This window comes from Oncorhynchus gorbuscha, linkage group LG13 (genome assembly GCF_021184085.1).
Source record: "Oncorhynchus gorbuscha isolate QuinsamMale2020 ecotype Even-year linkage group LG13, OgorEven_v1.0, whole genome shotgun sequence".
NCBI classification, from domain to species: Eukaryota; Metazoa; Chordata; class Actinopteri; order Salmoniformes; family Salmonidae; genus Oncorhynchus; species Oncorhynchus gorbuscha.
The window spans coordinates 34,984,862-35,002,361 of NC_060185.1; the positions used below are offsets into that span (position 1 = coordinate 34,984,862).

General features: G+C 47.6%; 1 protein-coding gene across 3 annotated transcripts in view; it reads left to right on the plus strand.

Moving 5' to 3' along the window:
• LOC123992784 (LIM domain kinase 1-like) overlaps positions 1-17,500 on the plus strand; it is an 84,142-nt gene that overhangs the window by 46,927 nt on the left and 19,715 nt on the right. The window contains exon 1 of one of the 3 annotated variants that reach the window (XM_046294306.1): positions 11,861-12,103. The exons of the other annotated variants lie outside the window; for them this stretch is intronic. Within the exon in view, the coding sequence (XP_046150262.1) occupies positions 12,041-12,103 (63 nt within the window). The 5' untranslated portion in view covers positions 11,861-12,040. Of the gene's footprint in view, positions 1-11,860; positions 12,104-17,500 lie in introns of those variants that run through there. 3 annotated transcript variants of the gene reach the window in all.

Here is a 17,500-nt window from a genome sequence, read left to right on the forward strand (position 1 = left end):
TATTTAAGTCCAAAACGGAATAACAGAAATCCTCTAGACTTGTAGAGGGAAACAACTGGAGAAGCGGCCACAGACTGCAGGTCGCTTCGGGTAGGCGCAGGCCGTAGTCGACAGAGACACCTGCTCACACGCAGCATCTGATGAAGGCAAAAAAACACGACAGGACAGGGCGATACACAATCACAGCAAAAACACGACAGGACAGGGCGAAACGCAATCACAGCATGGTGAATACAATACATGGAACCGACGGGACAGGAACGGATCACAAAGGAATAAATAGGGACTCTAATCAGGGGAAAGGATCAGGAACAGGTGTGGGAAGATTAAATGATGATTAGGGGAATAGGAACAGCTGGGAGCAGGAACGGAACGATAGAGAGAAGAGAGAGCGAGAGAGTGAGAGAGGGAGGGGAGAGAGAGGGATAGAAGGAGGGAAAGAACCAAATAAGACCAGCAGAGGGAAACGAATAGCATGGGGAGCACAGGGACAAGACATGATAATAAATGACAAACATGACAGTACCCCCCACTCACCGGCGCCTCCTGGCGCTCTCGAGGAGGAACACTGGCGGCAACGGAGGAAATCATAGATCAAACGGTCCAGCACGTCCCGAGAAAGAACCCAACTCCTCTCCTCAGGACCGTAACGAAAAACGATAAAAGGGAAACTAGGGTACTACTCTAAAAAAAAAAATGAGAACTAGGGACAGACTGAGACACAGCAAGGGCAGGGACAAGAACAGGAGAGATGCGATGGCAGGGAACAGACTGAGACCCAGCAAGACCAGGAGCAGAAGCAGAAAAAAAATTACCAGACTTCTTCTGCGCGCAGTCTGAACACGCAGCCACGAAACGGCGCGTGTCACGCTCCTGAGTCGGCCACCAAAAGCGCTGGCGAATAGACGCAAGAGTGCCTCGAACACCGGGATGACCAGCTAACTTGGCAGAGTGAGCCCACTGAAGAACAGCCAGACGAGTGGAAACAGGAACGAAAAGGAGGTTACTAGGACAAGCGCGCGGCGACGCAGTGTGCGTGAGTGCTTGCTTAACCTGTCCTTCAATTCCCCAGACTGTCAACCCGACAACACGCCCATAAGGAAGAATCCCCTCGAGATCAGTAGAAGCCACAGAAGAACTAAACAGACGGGATAAGGCATCAGGCTTGGTGTTCTTGCTACCCGGACGGTAAGAAATCACAAACTCGAAACGAGCGAAAAACAACGCCCAACGAGCTTGACGGGCATTAAGTCGTTTGGCAGAACGGATGTACTCAAGGTTCTTATGGTCTGTCCAAACGACAAAAGGAACGGTCGCCCCTCCAACCACTGTCGCCATTCGCCTAGGGCTAAGCGGATGGCGAGCAGTTCACGGTTACCCACATCATAGTTGCGCTCAGATGGCGACAGGCGATGAGAAAAATAAGCGCAAGGATGAACCTTATCGTCAGACTGGAAGCGCTGGGATAGGATGGCTCCCACGCCTACCTCTGAAGCGTCAACCTCGACAATGAATTGTCTAGTGACGTCAGGAGTAACGAGGATAGGAGCGGACGTAAAAACGTTCTTTTAGAAGATCAAAAAGCTCCCTGGGCGGAACCGGACCACTTAAAACACGTCTTGACAGAAGTAAGAGCTGTGAGAGGGGCAGCAACTTGACCGAAATTACGAATGAAACGCCGATAGAAATTAGCGAAACCTAAAAAGCGCTGCAACTCGACACGTGACCTTGGAGCGGGCCAATCACTGACAGCTTGGACCTTAGCGGAATCCATCTGAATGCCTTCAGCGGAAATAACGGAACCGAGAAAAGTAACGGAGGAGACATGAAAAGAGCACTTCTCAGCCTTTACGTAGAGACAATTCTCTAAAAGGCGCTGTAGAACACGTCGAACGTGCTGAACATGAATCTCGAGTGACGGAGAAAAAATCAGGATATCGTCAAGATAGACAAAAACAAAAATGTTCAGCATGTCTCTCAGAACATCATTAACTAATGCCTGAAAAACAGCTGGCGCATTGGCGAGACCGAACGGCAGAACCCGGTACTCAAAATGCCCTAACGGAGTGTTAAACGCCGTTTTCCACTCGTCCCCCTCTCTGATGCGCACGAGATGGTAAGCGTTACGAAGGTCCAACTTAGTAAAGCACCTGGCTCCCTGCAGAATCTCGAAGGCTGATGACATAAGGGGAAGCGGATAACGATTCTTAACCGTTATGTCATTCAGCCCTCGATAATCCACGCAGGGGCGCAGAGTACCGTCCTTCTTTTTAACAAAAAGAACCCCGCCCCGGCCGGAGAAGAAGAAGGCACTATGGTACCGGCGTCAAGAGACACAGACAAATAATCCTCGAGAGCCTTACGTTCGGGAGCCGACAGAGAGTATAGTCTACCTCGAGGAGGAGTGGTCCCCGGAAGGAGATCAATACTACAATCATACGACCGGTGAGGAGGAAGGGAGTTGGCTCGGGACCGACTGAAGACCGTGCGCAGATCATGATATTCCTCCGGCACTCCTGTCAAATCGCCAGGCTCCTCCTGAGAAGTAGGGACAGAAGAAACGGGAGGGATGGCAGACATTAAACACTTCACATGACAAGAAACGTTCCAGGATAGGATAGAATTACTAGACCAATTAATAGAAGGATTATGACATACTAGCCAGGGATGACCCAAAACAACAGGTGTAAACGGTGAACGGAAAATCAAAAAAGAAATAGTCTCACTGTGGTTACCAGATACTGTGAGAGTTAAAGGTAGTGTCTCAAATTTGATACTGGGAAGATGACTACCATCTAAGGCAAACATGGGCGTAGGCCTGTCTAACGGTCTGAAAGGAATGTTATGTTTCCGAACCCATGCTTCGTCCATGAAACAACCCTCAGCCCCAGAGTCAATCAAAGCACTGCATGTAGCACCCGAACCGGTCCAGCGTAGATGGACCGACATAGTAGTACAAGATCTAGATGAAGGGACCTGAGTAGTAGCGCTCACCAGTAGCCCTCCGCTTACTGATGGGCTCTGGCCTCTTACTGGACATGAATTAACAAAATGTCCAGCAACTCCGCAATAGAGGCACAGGCGGTTGGTGATCCTCCGTTCTCTCTCCTTATTCGAGATGCGAATCCCTCCCAGCTGCATGGGCTCAGTCTCAAAGCCAGAGGAGGGAGATGGTTGCGATGCGGAGCAGGGAAACACCGTTGATGCGAGCTCTCTTCCACGAGCCCGGTGACGAAGATCTACCCGTCGTTCTATGCGGATGGCGAGAGCAATCAAAGAATCCACATCTGATGGAACCTCCCGGGAGAGAATCTCATCCTTAACCACTGCGTGGAGTCCCTCCAGAAAACGAGCGAGCAGCGCCGGCTCGTTCCACTCACTAGAGGCAGCAAGAGTGCGAAACTCAATAGAATAATCCGTTATGGACCGTTCACCTTGGCATAAGGAAGCCAGGGCCCTAGAAGCCTCCCTACCAAAAACTGAACGGTCAAAAACCCGAATCATCTCCTCTTTAAAGTTCTGGAACTTGTTAGAGCAATCAGCCCTTGCCTCCCAGATAGCTGTGCCCCATTCTCGAGCCCGGCCAGTAAGGAGTGAAATGACGTAAGCAACCCGAGCTCTCTCTCTAGAGTATGTGTTGGGTTGGAGAGAGAACACGATCTCACACTGCGTGAGAAAGGAGCGGCACTCAGTGGGCTGCCCGGAGTAGCAAGGTGGGTTATTAACCCTAGGTTCTGGAGGCTCGGCAGGCCAGGAAGTAACAGGTGGCACGAGACGTAGACTCTGGAACTGTCCAGAGAGGTCGGAAACCTGAGCGGCCAGGTTCTCCACGGCATGGCGAGCAGCAGACAATTCCTGCTCGTGTCTGCCGAGCATGGCTCCTTGGATCTTGACGGCAGTGTAACGAGCGTCTGTAGTCGCTGGGTCCATTCCTTGGTCGGTTCCTTCTGTCATGCAGGTGAAAGAGGACCCAAAAGCGACTTAACAGAAACAGAGTTTATTTAAGTCCAAAACGGAATAACAGAAATCCTCTAGACTTGTAGAGGGAAACAACTGGAGAAGCGGCCACAGACTGCAGGTCGCCGGGTAGGCGCAGGCCGTAGTCGACAGAGACACCTGCTCACACGCAGCATCTGATGAAGGCAAAAAACACGACAGGACAGGGCGATACACAATCACAGCAAAAACACGACAGGACAGGGCGAACCGCAATCACAGCATGGTGAATACAATACATGGAACCGACGGGACAGGAACGGATCACAAAGGAATAAATAGGGACTCTAATCAGGGGAAAGGATCAGGAACAGGTGTGGGAAGATTAAATGATGATTAGGGGAATAGGAACAGCTGGGAGCAGGAACGGAACGATAGAGAGAAGAGAGAGCGAGAGAGTGAGAGAGGGAGGGGGAGAGAGAGGGATAGAAGGAGGGAAAGAACCAAATAAGACCAGCAGAGGGAAACGAATAGCATGGGGAGCACAGGGACAAGACATGATAATAAATGACAAACATGACAAGATGTATCACTCACATTTCCCTTACAGTGTAAAGAAACCACTGACTTCCGACCATGGTTCAGTCCAACTAAAACAGTCAGGCAATCACGTTATCACAAAGATGTCAGACCAATGGTGTTATAGATGGACGGACCAACTGACCGACCGAACCGAATGGCAGACACGGTCAACTTCCTCTGCTGCTTTTCATTCCCTGCGCCTTGGACATATGACGTGATGCAGTCCAATCCCACGCACCCTCTCTTGGCATCAGGCCAGCCAAACAGGGCAGACTGCATTTCGTCAGCCCACAAAAAGCATCCTCTGAAAGAGGGTTTTGTTTGTTGTAGCCGGGATAGAGAAAGCACTCCAAAACCGTGTGATGCAATGTGGCTGTGACTCAGTCTGCTGATTGAAATGTCACATTGATCAGGTCGTTTTAGTCGGACAAGAGAACAGAATGAACTGAGACATTTCTCACCGTGCCTCTGCTTTCGGTGAGGTTTTCCTATAAGGAGTCCAGAGCCTCAGATCAATGTAAGCAGCCATAAAGCCTCATTCAACCACTGTTTGTGGTTGGATTTGTGAACCAGTGCCACTCACCCTACACACGAGATGATATGGCCGTCTTGTACATTTTCAAGAAGCTTAACACTTGAACTTACATCTGTATGTAAGTCCTATCCTCTGTCAACCATGATCACAGAATCCTCCTCATGTAGGATGAGCTCCTCTCTCTCTATCTCTCTGTTTTCGCCATTGACTTCTGCAGCCTTGATCAGATGAGTGGTCAGAGTTAGGGGCCAGTAATTTATAGCGCCTATTCTGTTCAAGGTGATTTATGACTTGGATACAGAGCCAAGTGCAGTAATTGAATCCACTGTCCTGCTGCCTCCCTCCCCGTTGCCTCCCTCTCTCCTGCCTCCCTGGTTTCTACCTCCCTCGCTGCTGACTACAGAAGAACCTCGGAGATATTGTAATTTGGACATTAGTTAGCAGTAAAGAATTGTGCCGTTTCTCAAACCGCTTAGGTTAATTTCTTCCACTCTGGTATAGTGTTGGCGTGTCCTGCGGGAGTAGGTAGGCTATGTCCCTGCAGGTATTCAAACGGGGTCGCCATGACCCAAAGGCAAGCATGCCAACCACAGCCCCAAGAGAATGAACTCCCTTGGGTGGTTGATAATGCATTTAAAGGCCAGGGTCGTTTCAGTATTGTTATGAGTGGATGGATATTGGGAAATATACATATTTTCAAGAAACTTTACAGTACATGATATGTCCCTCCCTTTCACGGACAATCACAGTTTAGCAACAACTCCCACTGGTGTGAGACCACAAGACACTCACTTTCAGACATTAAGACTGTACGATTTTCAGTTTGTCACCATGGTGATTGAGCAATAGTCAGTGAACAACATGTCAGATTCTGAAATTAGGGTGGGAGCTGGTTTGTTTGTGTCTGGCCAGATATGCCTGGGGGTGAGTGTTGGGAAGTAGACTTGAGTTACTGTAAGGGTTTCAGCATGTCACCGTAGAGATTGAGCAACATTGGAATGGTAGCAGGAATGTGTATTTACAGAAAGGGGGCTTACATTTCCTTCCTGCTAAAGCTTTAGTGAGGTGGAATTTATTTACCATGACCTGCCTGCCTAGTCTTGTTTGACTGCCTGCAATGACTTTGTCAACATTTTCCATCCCACACCATAGAATGGAGAGATCTTACATATTCACACGTATCCACGCATAACAATATGAACCTCAACCTGGTCTAACACTTTGATGAGCGTCTTGAAAACTCCATCGTTTATAACATTTTGGTACCTTTTCAGATTCAATATTCTTTGCTTTGTAGTGGGGTTTTCCAATTCTATTATACTTGTGGTGGCATGTTCACATTCCTCCCCAATAGAAACCTCTATCTAATGACTTTTTGACCACTTCTGCTTTATTTAAAAATAGAAACAACCTCCATGGAAAACTAGAATTTCACTAGTAGGGAAATAAAATAATTAAGTGCCTTTCTCAAGGGCACAACGGCAGGCAATGGCATGTAGGATTTGATACCTGTCACGTTCTGTCCCATCGTTCGTATGTGTTTTCCTTGTTTTAGTGTTGGTCAGGACGTGAGCTGGGTGGGCATTCTATGTTGTGTGTCTGGTTTGTCTATTTCTATGTTTGGCCTGATATGGTTCTCAATCAGAGGCAGGTGTTAGTCATTGTCTCTGATTGGGAACCATATTTAGGTAGCCTGTTTTGTGTTGGGCTTTGTGGGTGATTGTTCCTGTCTCTGTGTTTGCACCAGATCGGACTGTTTAGGTTTTCACTTTTCTTGTTTTGTATAGTCTGTTCATGTATAGTCGTCTTTATTAAAAACATGAATAACCACCACGCTGCATTTTGGTCTGCCTCTCTTTCACCAAAAGAAAACCCTTACAGAATCACCCACCAACCAAGGACCAAGCAGCGTGGTAAACAGAGGCAGCAGCAACAGCAGCAGCAGGAGAAGCGACAGGTGCATCAGGAGCAGCAAAGGCAGCAGCAGGAGAAGCAACAGAGGCAGCAGCAGCAATGGGAGAGGCTGCACTATTTGGATAAATGGACTTGGGAGGAGGTGAATGCACCAATTTGTAAGTCGCTCTGGATAAGAGCGTCTGCTAAATGACTTAAATGTAATGTTAAATGAGGAGATCCTTGACGGAAAAGGACCCTGGGCAGAGCCAGGGGAATATTGCCGCCCCAAAGCCGAGCTGGAGGCAGCGAAAGCAGAGAGGCGCCATAATGAGGAGCTAGCACGGCAGAGCGGCTGGAAGCCCGAGAGGCACCCCCAACAATTTCTTGGGGGGAGGCACAGGGAGAGTGTGGCAGAGTCAGGAGTCAGACCTGAGCCAACTCCCCCTGTTTACCGTCAGGAGCCATGGATGGAATTGGAGCTGTCGGCGAAGCAGAGTGCTGAGTCTGAGAGTGTGGAGGATGTATTGGACAGAGTAGAAAGAAAGCTGTTGGTTTGGCATAGTATGCACGGCATACCAGTGCCAGCACCACGCATCAGGCCTACAGTGCGTCCCGCCTGTCCAGCGCTGCCGGAGCCTTCCTCCTCTCCAGCGCAGCCAGTCTCCCGCCTGTCCGGCGCTGTCAGATCTACCGCCCCTCATTCCAGAGGCACCAGTGCTCCTCAGTCCAGCGCTGCCAGAGCCTTTTTCTCCAGTTAGCCCAGCGCCGTCTGAGCTACCCGTCTGCCCTGCGCCGTCTGAGCTACCAGTCTGTCCAGCGCCGCCAGTGCCTCCAGTCTGCCCAGTGCCGTCTGAGCTACCCGTCTGCCCAGCGCAGTCTGAGCTACCAGTCTGCCCAGCGCCGCCTGTGCCGCCAGTCTGCCCAGTGCCGCCAGTCTGCCCAGCGCCGCCAGTGCCGCCAGTCTGCCCAGCGCCTCCAGTGCCGCCAGTCTGCCCAGCGCCTCCAGTGCCGCCAGTCTGCCCAGCACCGCCAGTGCCGCCAGTCTGCCCAGCGCCGCCAGTCTGCCCAGCGCCGCCAGTCTGCCCAGCACCGCCAGTGCCGCAAGTCTGCCCAGCGCCGTCTGAGCTACCCGTCTGCCCAGCGCTGTCTGAGCTACCAGTCTGCCCAGTGCCGCCAGTCTGCCCAGCGCCGCCAGTCAGCCAGGGTCTGCCAGGATCAGCCAGTCTGCCAGGATCAGCCAGTCTGCCAGGATCCGCCAGAACTGCCAGTCGGCCAGGATCTGCCAGTCGGCCAGGATCTGCCAGTCGGCCAGGATCTGCCAGTCGGCCAGGATCTGCCAGTCAGCCAGGATCCGCCAGTCAGCCAGGATCTGCAAGTCAGCCAGGATCAGTTAGATCCGCCATTCAACCAGGATCCGCCAGTCTGCCAGGATCCACCAGTCAGCCAGGATCCGCCAGAAGTGCCAGTCAGCGAGGATCTGCCAGTCTGCCAGATCTGCCAGTCGGCCAGGATCTGCCAGTCGGCCAGGATCTGCCAGTCGGCCAGGATCTGCCAGTCGGCCAGGATCCGCCAGGATCCGCCAGTCGGCCAGGATCCGCCAGTCTGCCAGGATCTGCCAGTCTGCCAGGATCTGCCAGTCGGACAGGGTCTGCCAGTCGGCCAGGGTCTGCCAGTCGGCCAGGGTCTGCCAGGATATGCCAGAACTGCCAGTTGGCCAGGATCTGCCAGTTGGCCAGGATCTGCCAGTCTGCCAGGATCCGCCAGTCTGCCAGGATCCGCCAGGATCTGCCAGTCGGCCAGGATCCGCCAGTCTGCCAGGATCCGCCAGTCAGCCAGGATCTGCCAGAACTACCAGTCATCTAGGGTCCGGCAGAACTGTCAGTCAGCCGGGATCCGCCAGTCTGCCGGGATCTGCCAGTCGGCCAGGATCTGCCAGTCAGCCAGGATCAGTTAGATCCGCCATTCAGCCAGGATCCGCCAGTCTGCCAGGATCCACCAGTCAGCCATGATCCGCCAGAAGTGCCAGTCAGCCAGGATCTGCCAGATCCGCTAGTCAGCCAGGATCCTCCAGTCAGCCAGGATCTGCCAGTCAGCCAGGATCTGCCAGAACCACCAGCCAGCCAGGATCTGGTAGATCCATCAACCTGCCTGAGCTTCCTCTCACACCCGAGCTTCCTCTCACTCCCGAGCTTCCTCTCGGTCCCGAGCTTCCCCTCGGTCCGAGCTTCCCCTCAGTTCCGAGCTTCCCCTCAGTCCTGAGCTACCTCAGTCCAGTGGGGCCCATTGTTAGGTTTCCTAGGCCAAGGTTAGCGGCGAGGGTCGCCACTCAAGGGACACTAAGGAGGTGGACTAAGACAATTATGGAGTGGGGTCCACGTCCAGCGCCAGAGCCGCCACCGCGGACAGATGCCCACCCAGACCCTCCCCTATAGGTTTAGGTTGTGCGTTCGGAGTCCGCACCTTGGGGGGGGGAGGTTCTGTCACGTTCTGTCCATCGTTCGTATGTGTTTTCCTTGTTTTAGTGCTGGTCAGGACAATAGCTGGGTGGGCATTCTATGTTGTGTGTCTGGTTTGTCTATTTCTATGTTTGGCCTGATATGGTTTTCAATCAGAGGCAGGTGTTAGTCATTGTCTCTGATTGGGAACCATATTTAGGTAGCCTGTTTTGTGTTGCGTTTTGTGGGTGATTGTTCCTGTCTCTGTGTTTGCACCAGATAGGACTGTTTAGGTTTTTCACTTTTCTTGTTTTGTATAGTCTGTTCATGTATAGTCGTCTTTATTAAAAACATGAATAACCACCACGCTGCATTTTGGTCCGCCTCTCTTTCACCAGAACAAAACCCTTACAATACCTGCAACCCTCCGGTTGCCAGCTGACTTCCAAAAAGATTTTTCCCATCTGACCCGGGATTTGAACTGGCAATCCTCCAGTTGCTGGCTCATCTCTCTAACCGCTAGGTTACCTACACTATCTCCAATAACACAGCCACCTTACTACACTGTTATGTAGTGTTTCTATTGGCTGAGGTGCCATTGATTAACCATTGTAATACTGTCTGGTACTCTATTTTTGCTTAATGTTCTATTGTTCTTCAGGGTCAGTCATTTCCAAGAGAAGACTGTATTGAAAAGTGATGCGGTTTCCTCTTGGAAGCATCTGACCCCGAAGATAACGTTTTCAAAAATGTTGTTACGATACAGCCTTATTCTAAAATGTATTTAAAATAATAATAATAATACTTCTCAGCAATCTACACACAATAGCCCATAATGACAAAGCGAAAACAGGTTTTTAGAAATTGTATCCAATATATAAAAAACTGATATCTTATTTACATACGTATTCAGGCCCTTTGCTATGAGACTCGAATTTGAGCTCAGGTGCATCCTGTTTCCATTGATCATCCTTGAGATGTTTCTACAACTTGATTGGAGTCCACCTGTTGTAAATTAAATTAATTGGACATGATTTGGAAAGGCACACACAACTGTCCCACAGTTGACAGTGCATGTCACAGCAAAAAAACAAGCCATGAGGTCGAAGGAATTGTCTGTAGAGCTCTGAGACAGGATTATGTCGAAGCACAGATCTGGGGAAGGGCACCAATACAATTCTGTAGAATTGAGTGTCCCCAAGAACACAGTGCCCTCCATCATTCATAAATGGAATAAGTTTGGAACCACCAAGACACTTCCTAGAGCTGGCCAAACTGAGCAATCGGGGGAGAAGGGCCTTGGTCGGGGAGTTGACCAAGAACCTGATGGTCACTCTGACAGAGCACTGGATTTTCTTTGTGGAGATTGGAAAACCTTCCAGAAGTACAACCATCTCTGCAGTACTCTGCCAATCAGGTCTTTATGGAAGAGTGGCCAGACGGAAGCCACTCCTCAGTAAAAGGCACATGACAGCCTGCTTGGAGTTTGTCAAAAGGCACCTAAAGACTCTCAGACCATGAGAAACAAGATTCTCTGGTCTGATGAAACCAAAATTGAACTCTCTGACTTGAATGCCAAGCGTCACGTTTGGAGGAAACCTAGTACCATCCCCACGGTGAAGCATGGTGGTGGCAGCATCATGCTGTGAGGATGTTTTTCAGAGGCAGGGACTGGGAGACTAGTCAGGATCGAGGCAAAGGTGAACAGAGCAAAATACAGAGAAATCCTTGATGAAAACCTGCTCCAGAGGTCTCAGGACGTCAGACTGGGACAAAGGTTCACCTTCAAACAGTACAACAACCATAAGCACACCATAAGCACACAGCCGAGACAACGCAGCAGTGGCAACAGATGTAGGACCTTCATTTTATCACAGAGGAAATGTCAAATGTAAATGTGTATTGTAATTTTGAGGTTTAAAATGGCTTCAGAAGTTTGTAGTTTCCACTTTGAAATTTCAGACTTGATTTTCCCTTATGAAAAATGAATCAACCCCAACAAAAATATCCATTCATTATAATCCACATAATAATTCACATTTCCTGTTGCTGCAGGATTCTTTTCCAGCTGTAGCAAACTGGCTCAAATTAAGATCCTACGTTTGTAGTATCAGTCTGTCATCCTCCCCACTAGTACAGTAAGCCCTCTAAAACAACCAATGTTGGATGACATGATGGTGTCGCGTGAGGGCTTTGGCTAGCCCCCTTTTTTTATTTGGCATTTCAGACAGAGGATTAAATATGATTGCCTGTCAGCTAGAGGAGCTTTGGAATCAGGGGAACTAGGGAATGGGGGATGGGGAAGAGAGAGGAAGAAATATGGGAGGGGGTATTTTCTGAAGACATCAGAGAGGAGACACAGCCAGCAGGCGCATGGGTGGGCCAGGCAAGGCAGGAAACGATGAGGTCATAAAAACAGAAAGCGAGAGCGGCTGCCGCTTGTTAGAGTTAGAGAACGAGGGAGGGAGGGGGAAGAGCAGCCTGTGATGTCGTTTCAGAGATGTGCTCAGCGGCAAAGGCGTGGGCAGCTCCTCGCTCTCTCTAATTTGGCCGCTGCCTCTGTGTTGTGACAGCGGTGTGGGCTCACCAGAATGAACTAGTCTTGCCTGGAGTAGAGTGGATTGTATAGGAAAGCAGCAGCAGGCGGGAGGCTGCCATGGTGTCAGATTTATTTTTCTGGGGATTTTGCTGTCTCAAGCTGTGGAAAAGGGACAAAAAGGTAAAATGGCTTTCCCTCTGTAGACTGTGAATGAGTGAAAGGGCTTGATTTTTCTGCGTTTGTGCTTTAGGTCTTTCTCTATTGCATGGTTTTAGTAGAAACAGAACATCAGTATTGATATTGTATCGTTCCCTAAAATTATGTTGTTAAGAGATATCTTCATGTTGAAAGGGTTGAAATGATCTCTAAGAAACTGGGTCCATGAAATACATTTTTTGTTTGTTTCATGAAATAGAAATTAGCCGGGGCAGGCACATGGTCTATATTTAGAGTAGGTCCTGCCCAGAGCCCCAGTTACAGTAGGCTAGGCTAGTTAAAGCTTGATTGTAATGCTGAGATTATTGCAGCCCTGCACTGTACATATGCACAGTATAAACACACATGATCATGTACACACAAGTGTGTGCCTCTACCAGATGTCCACCTATCTATCAGATGGAACTCAACGCTTCATTGACTTACCATGAGGTATCATGCTGATTCTATTGACAGCAGTTCTAAAGCAGCCATAGCTCATCATGATGGTGTTGATGCTACAGGATGGCTTTAATATACTGTTGATGCTACAGGATGGCTTTAATATACTGTTGATGCTACAGGATGGCCTTAACATGCTGTTGGCTAAGTGGTAGACAGGGGTTTTCCAATGAACAGGCTTGAATTCTAGCCCTGTTTGGGGCTGCTGGGTGCTGTTTCTGCCACTTGGTCTGGTCTAATCATATTTTCCCAGTTTATTCTTTCTAAGTGAGTCGGAATCAGAAACAAAATGAAAACCTGTGTTGCCAAATGAGATCTAAGTAGGAAAGAAGGCAGTGAACGGGGGAAGTCTAATGGTGATTGGAGGCACTATCTAGAACCATCATGTTTTTTTTGGGCTGTCCCCATATGATAACTCTTTGAATAACACTTTTTGGTTCCTTGTAGTGCCTTTCTACAGAGGGTTCTACCTGGAACCAAAAAGGTTTATCGTATTGGGATAGCCGAATAACACATTATGGATCTAGATAGCACCTCCAATCAACATTAGGCTTCCCCCATTCACTGCCTTCTTTCCTACTTAGATCTCAGTTGGCAACACAGGCTTTGTGTTGCCTGTGTATCCTATCCACACACTCTTGTGTGTGGATAGGATACAGATGTCCTTTTTCTACTCAAGATCCAGGCCATGCTCCACTTCTCTTCTCTCCACAGTTTAGGTTTTGATTTGGAAATTGAAAAGCCAAATTTCATTGCGTGATGAATTGATTTAAATGCAGGTTTCTATATTATAGACGTTCTACCCATCTGTTGTATGGAGATTTGACTGATCCTGATCCCCCAGCACCTCATCAAATGAATTTAGAATGTGGAATCCCCCATGATTCATTTTTGGAATTTGACCTAGAATTAACTCTCATGGAGTATCTATTACCTGCTGAATGTGCTGCTGATTTAATTTAAATTCCTGATGTCAACATCAGCTTGTGTAGCATGAAAAGTACTCATTTTCCATTGGTTTTATGTGTACTTGGCAGTCTCAGTAGGCCTCAACAACAGAACATGTTGACGCCCTGAGCTAAACTATTGCAACAGTTCCATTGAACCTCAATAGCTCATTGGAATAGCTAGTTTAGTTTATTTTATTTTTACAGGGACAGTGCACATTAATCAACGTTTTAGTAAAAGTGCGGTTTTAGCCAGCAGGCTAATTTTCAACCGCAGTCCCTGGGCAGGTTATTAAAAACAATTACAATATAGACAATAGCACCATAGAACAAGCAAGACATAGCAACATAGGACAAGCAAGACATAGCATACAGACAGAGCAACATAGGACAAAAAGCAGCAAGACAAAATTCATAAAAGCAACAAAGTGTTTCCACACCTCACAAGCTACAGATAACAGACAACATGGAAAGCGGCAACACACAGCTAGGGACCATGTTCACAAATCTGATTGACCTTTAGCCTTGTCTTCAAGCATTTTGTGAAAGTGTGATATGTGGTGCAGTTATGTGTGTCTGATGGCAGTGTATTCCAGACATGGGAAGCTCTCACAGAGAATGCAGATTTAATAAAGGTGCTTTTCCTTAGGGGAACTATACAGTCACCTCTCATGGCAGACCTTGTGGATCTGCTGCCATATGTCTGGGTTTTCTGTTTAACAAAAATATTGAGTGGAGGGGAAACCAGGCCATTAAGGATCTTGAATACAAGACATGCGTCGGTGTATTGCACAAGATTTTCCCAACTCAAGAGCTCATGCTTTCTAAGGATGTGACAATGATGATGGCTATTGGGCTTCCTATCAAGCACTTTGAGAGCCTGTTTGTAGACAGACTGAATAGGTTTTAATGTTGTACAGCAAGCTTGGGCCCAACTAGTCAGGCAGTCTATGTGGGAGTTGGAAAGAACACAATACAGAGGGAAGGTCGAGAAGCTCGGCAGGCCAGGAATGAACAGCATGGCAGGAGACAATTAAGTGGGGATAAGTGGGGGAGTATCATAGATTTGAAGTACAGTTTTGCTACCTCTGTAGTCAAACAATTTCGTATAGATCGGAAATTAGCTAGATTGAATTTAGTTATTTGAATTACCTTTTTTCACATGCATTTTAAAAGAGAGGTTGAAATCAAGTATGATGCCAAGGTACTTCAAATCGGATACCACATAAACATCTGGCTCAGTAGCATCTGTTGCCCTCTTTGTGAAGAACATGCAAACAGTTTTTTTCACATTGAGTCATCTCCAGGTTTCCCATAAAGTGGTTAGTTACACCAACCGGATCCCCTCTGTGCCAGCTCTGCATCACCTCAAGGTGCTGTGTGTTACAATTAGATCACTGTTACAGATGTATCCTGCCTGGGATGGGTTAGTGAAGTCATGGAGGTGTGTGTGCAATGTTTATATCAGATTAACTGACAACGTGTGTGTGCGTGTGTAGTGTTAATAACAGGCTAACTGACGCAAGGGGTCATACCCTATGTTGCTAGTGTTTTATAGTCCCCATGACCCTCCACACATGGTCCATATCACTAAATCGGCAAGACCCTTTACAGGCCCAAAATGCATCAGTATAACTGGAAGTCCATACAGGAAACAGAAGTAAGCAACTGGCTAAAGTTCCAATATCCACCACACTAATAAGCAATGTAGTGGGCAATGGGCAAGCATTCTAAATGGTATGCTAGTATGGAGATTAGAATATACTGTAGCATTGGCTCCAATTCACCTAGTCTACATGGTTGGACTCAACCTTATAGAATGAATAAAACAAAAAACAAAGATGCAATAGTTTTGGGAACTGAAAATGACCTAAACTCAATATGGAGAATTCCCCTCTCATCTGTTGTTTACACAAGAGAACCTGAGAGTATCGTAGTGACACCAGGGGGTCATAAATACCTCTGATTGGTCCAACAGGGGCCATACACATTCCATAGGCTGTCTGAAAACACACACACACCACTAAACGGATTAGCCTCCCAACTTATTGGTCGTCAAACACTTAAAATTGAAACTTTAATGACACATTTAAGTACTGAAATGACAGCTTCTGAATGGCTGTCTCATCATCACCAGGGGAATTTCCTCATTCTTACACTAGTGCGAACTCATTTCCATTATCACTCGTGCTTTGAGAGAGGCCTCAAGGAATGTTTTTCTATTTATTTGCACTGATTTGGTTTACAGTGTAGAAAGAGGAGGAAGAGAGATGATTTATTGGACAAAGAAAATGTAAAGATTTGCCTGGTTATATACATGAGTAGTTTCAGGCAGGTTCCTGCTTTCTATTTTAAGATTAGTTGCATTTCTCACCACTGTATCTTCATCACAAGTCCCCAGCTGGTGCAGTTAGTGTTCATTATAGGATCATGCTTAATATGTGACCGCCTCCCTCCACCTCACCATGGTAACAGACCCACACACTGTTTCCAGATGCTTCTCCATGGCGACCGACCCAGTTCTTCCTGGGTACTGTCCGCCCCCCCAAAGGAAACGTGCTGATAATTTGGATTGTTGTCACAGAGGTCCTGTGTGTGCCACATGCCAAGCCACACTGCTCTCTTATACACACACATACGCATGACTACAGAGGCGGGGGGGGTTGTGGGTAGTTACAGTATGTATGTAGTTACAGTATGTGGGTAGTTACAGTATGTAGGTAGTTACAGTATGTAGGTAGTTACAGTATGTAGGTAGTTACAGTATGTGGGTAGTTACAGTATGTAGGTAGTTACAGTATGTGGGTAGTTACAGTATGTGGGTAGTTACAGTATGTAGGTAGTTACAGTATGTGGGTAGTTACAGTATGTAGGTAGTTACAGTATGTAGGTAGTTACAGTATGTAGGTAGTTACAGTATGTGGGTAGTTACAGTATGTGGGTAGTTACAGTATGTAGGTAGTTACAGTATGTAGGTAGTTACAGTATGTGGGTAGTTACAGTATGTAGGTAGTTACAGTATGTAGGTAGTTACAGTATGTGGGTAGTTACAGTATGTAGGTAGTTACAGTATGTCAAATCAAATGAAATTTATTTATATAGCCCTTCGTACATCAGCTGATATCTCAAAGTGCTGTACAGAAACCCAGCCTAAAACCCCAAACAGCAAGCAATGCAGGTGTAGAAGCACGGTGGCTAGGAAAAACTCCCTAGAAAGGCCAAAACCTAGGAAGAAACCTAGAGAGGAACCAGGCTATGTGGGGTGGCCAATCCTCTTCTGGCTGTGCCGGGTGGAGATTATACCAGGAGATTATAACAGAACATGGCCAAGATGTTCAAATGTTCATAAATGACCAGCATGGTCGAATAATAACAAGGCAGAACAGTTGAAACTGGAGCAGCAGCACAGTCAGGTGGACCGGGGACAGCAAGGAGTCATCATGTCAGGTAGTCCTGGGGCACGGTCCTAGGGCTCAGGTCCTCCGAGAGAGAGAGAGAAAGAAAGAGAGAATTAGAGAGAGCATGTGGGTAGTTACAGTATGTGGGTAGTTACAGTATGTAGGTAGTTACAGTATGTGGGTAGTTACAGTATGTAGGTAGTTACAGTATGTAGGTAGTTACAGTATGTGCTGTAAGTTATCTCCGCTCATTTGTTATGAGTAGTTACAGTATGTGGGTAGTTACAGTATGTGGGTAGTTACAGTATGTGGGTAGTTACAGTATGTAGGTAGTTACAGTATGTGGGTAGTTACCGTATGTAGGTAGTTACAGTATGTGGGTAGTTACAGTATGTAGGTAGTTACAGTATGTGGGTAGTTACAGTATGTAGGTAGTTACAGTATGTGGGTAGTTACAGTATGTAGGTAGTTACAGTATGTAGGTAGTTACAGTATGTGGGTAGTTACAGTATGTAGGTAGTTACAGTATGTAGGTAGTTACAGTATGTGCTGTAAGTTATCTCCGCTCATTTGTT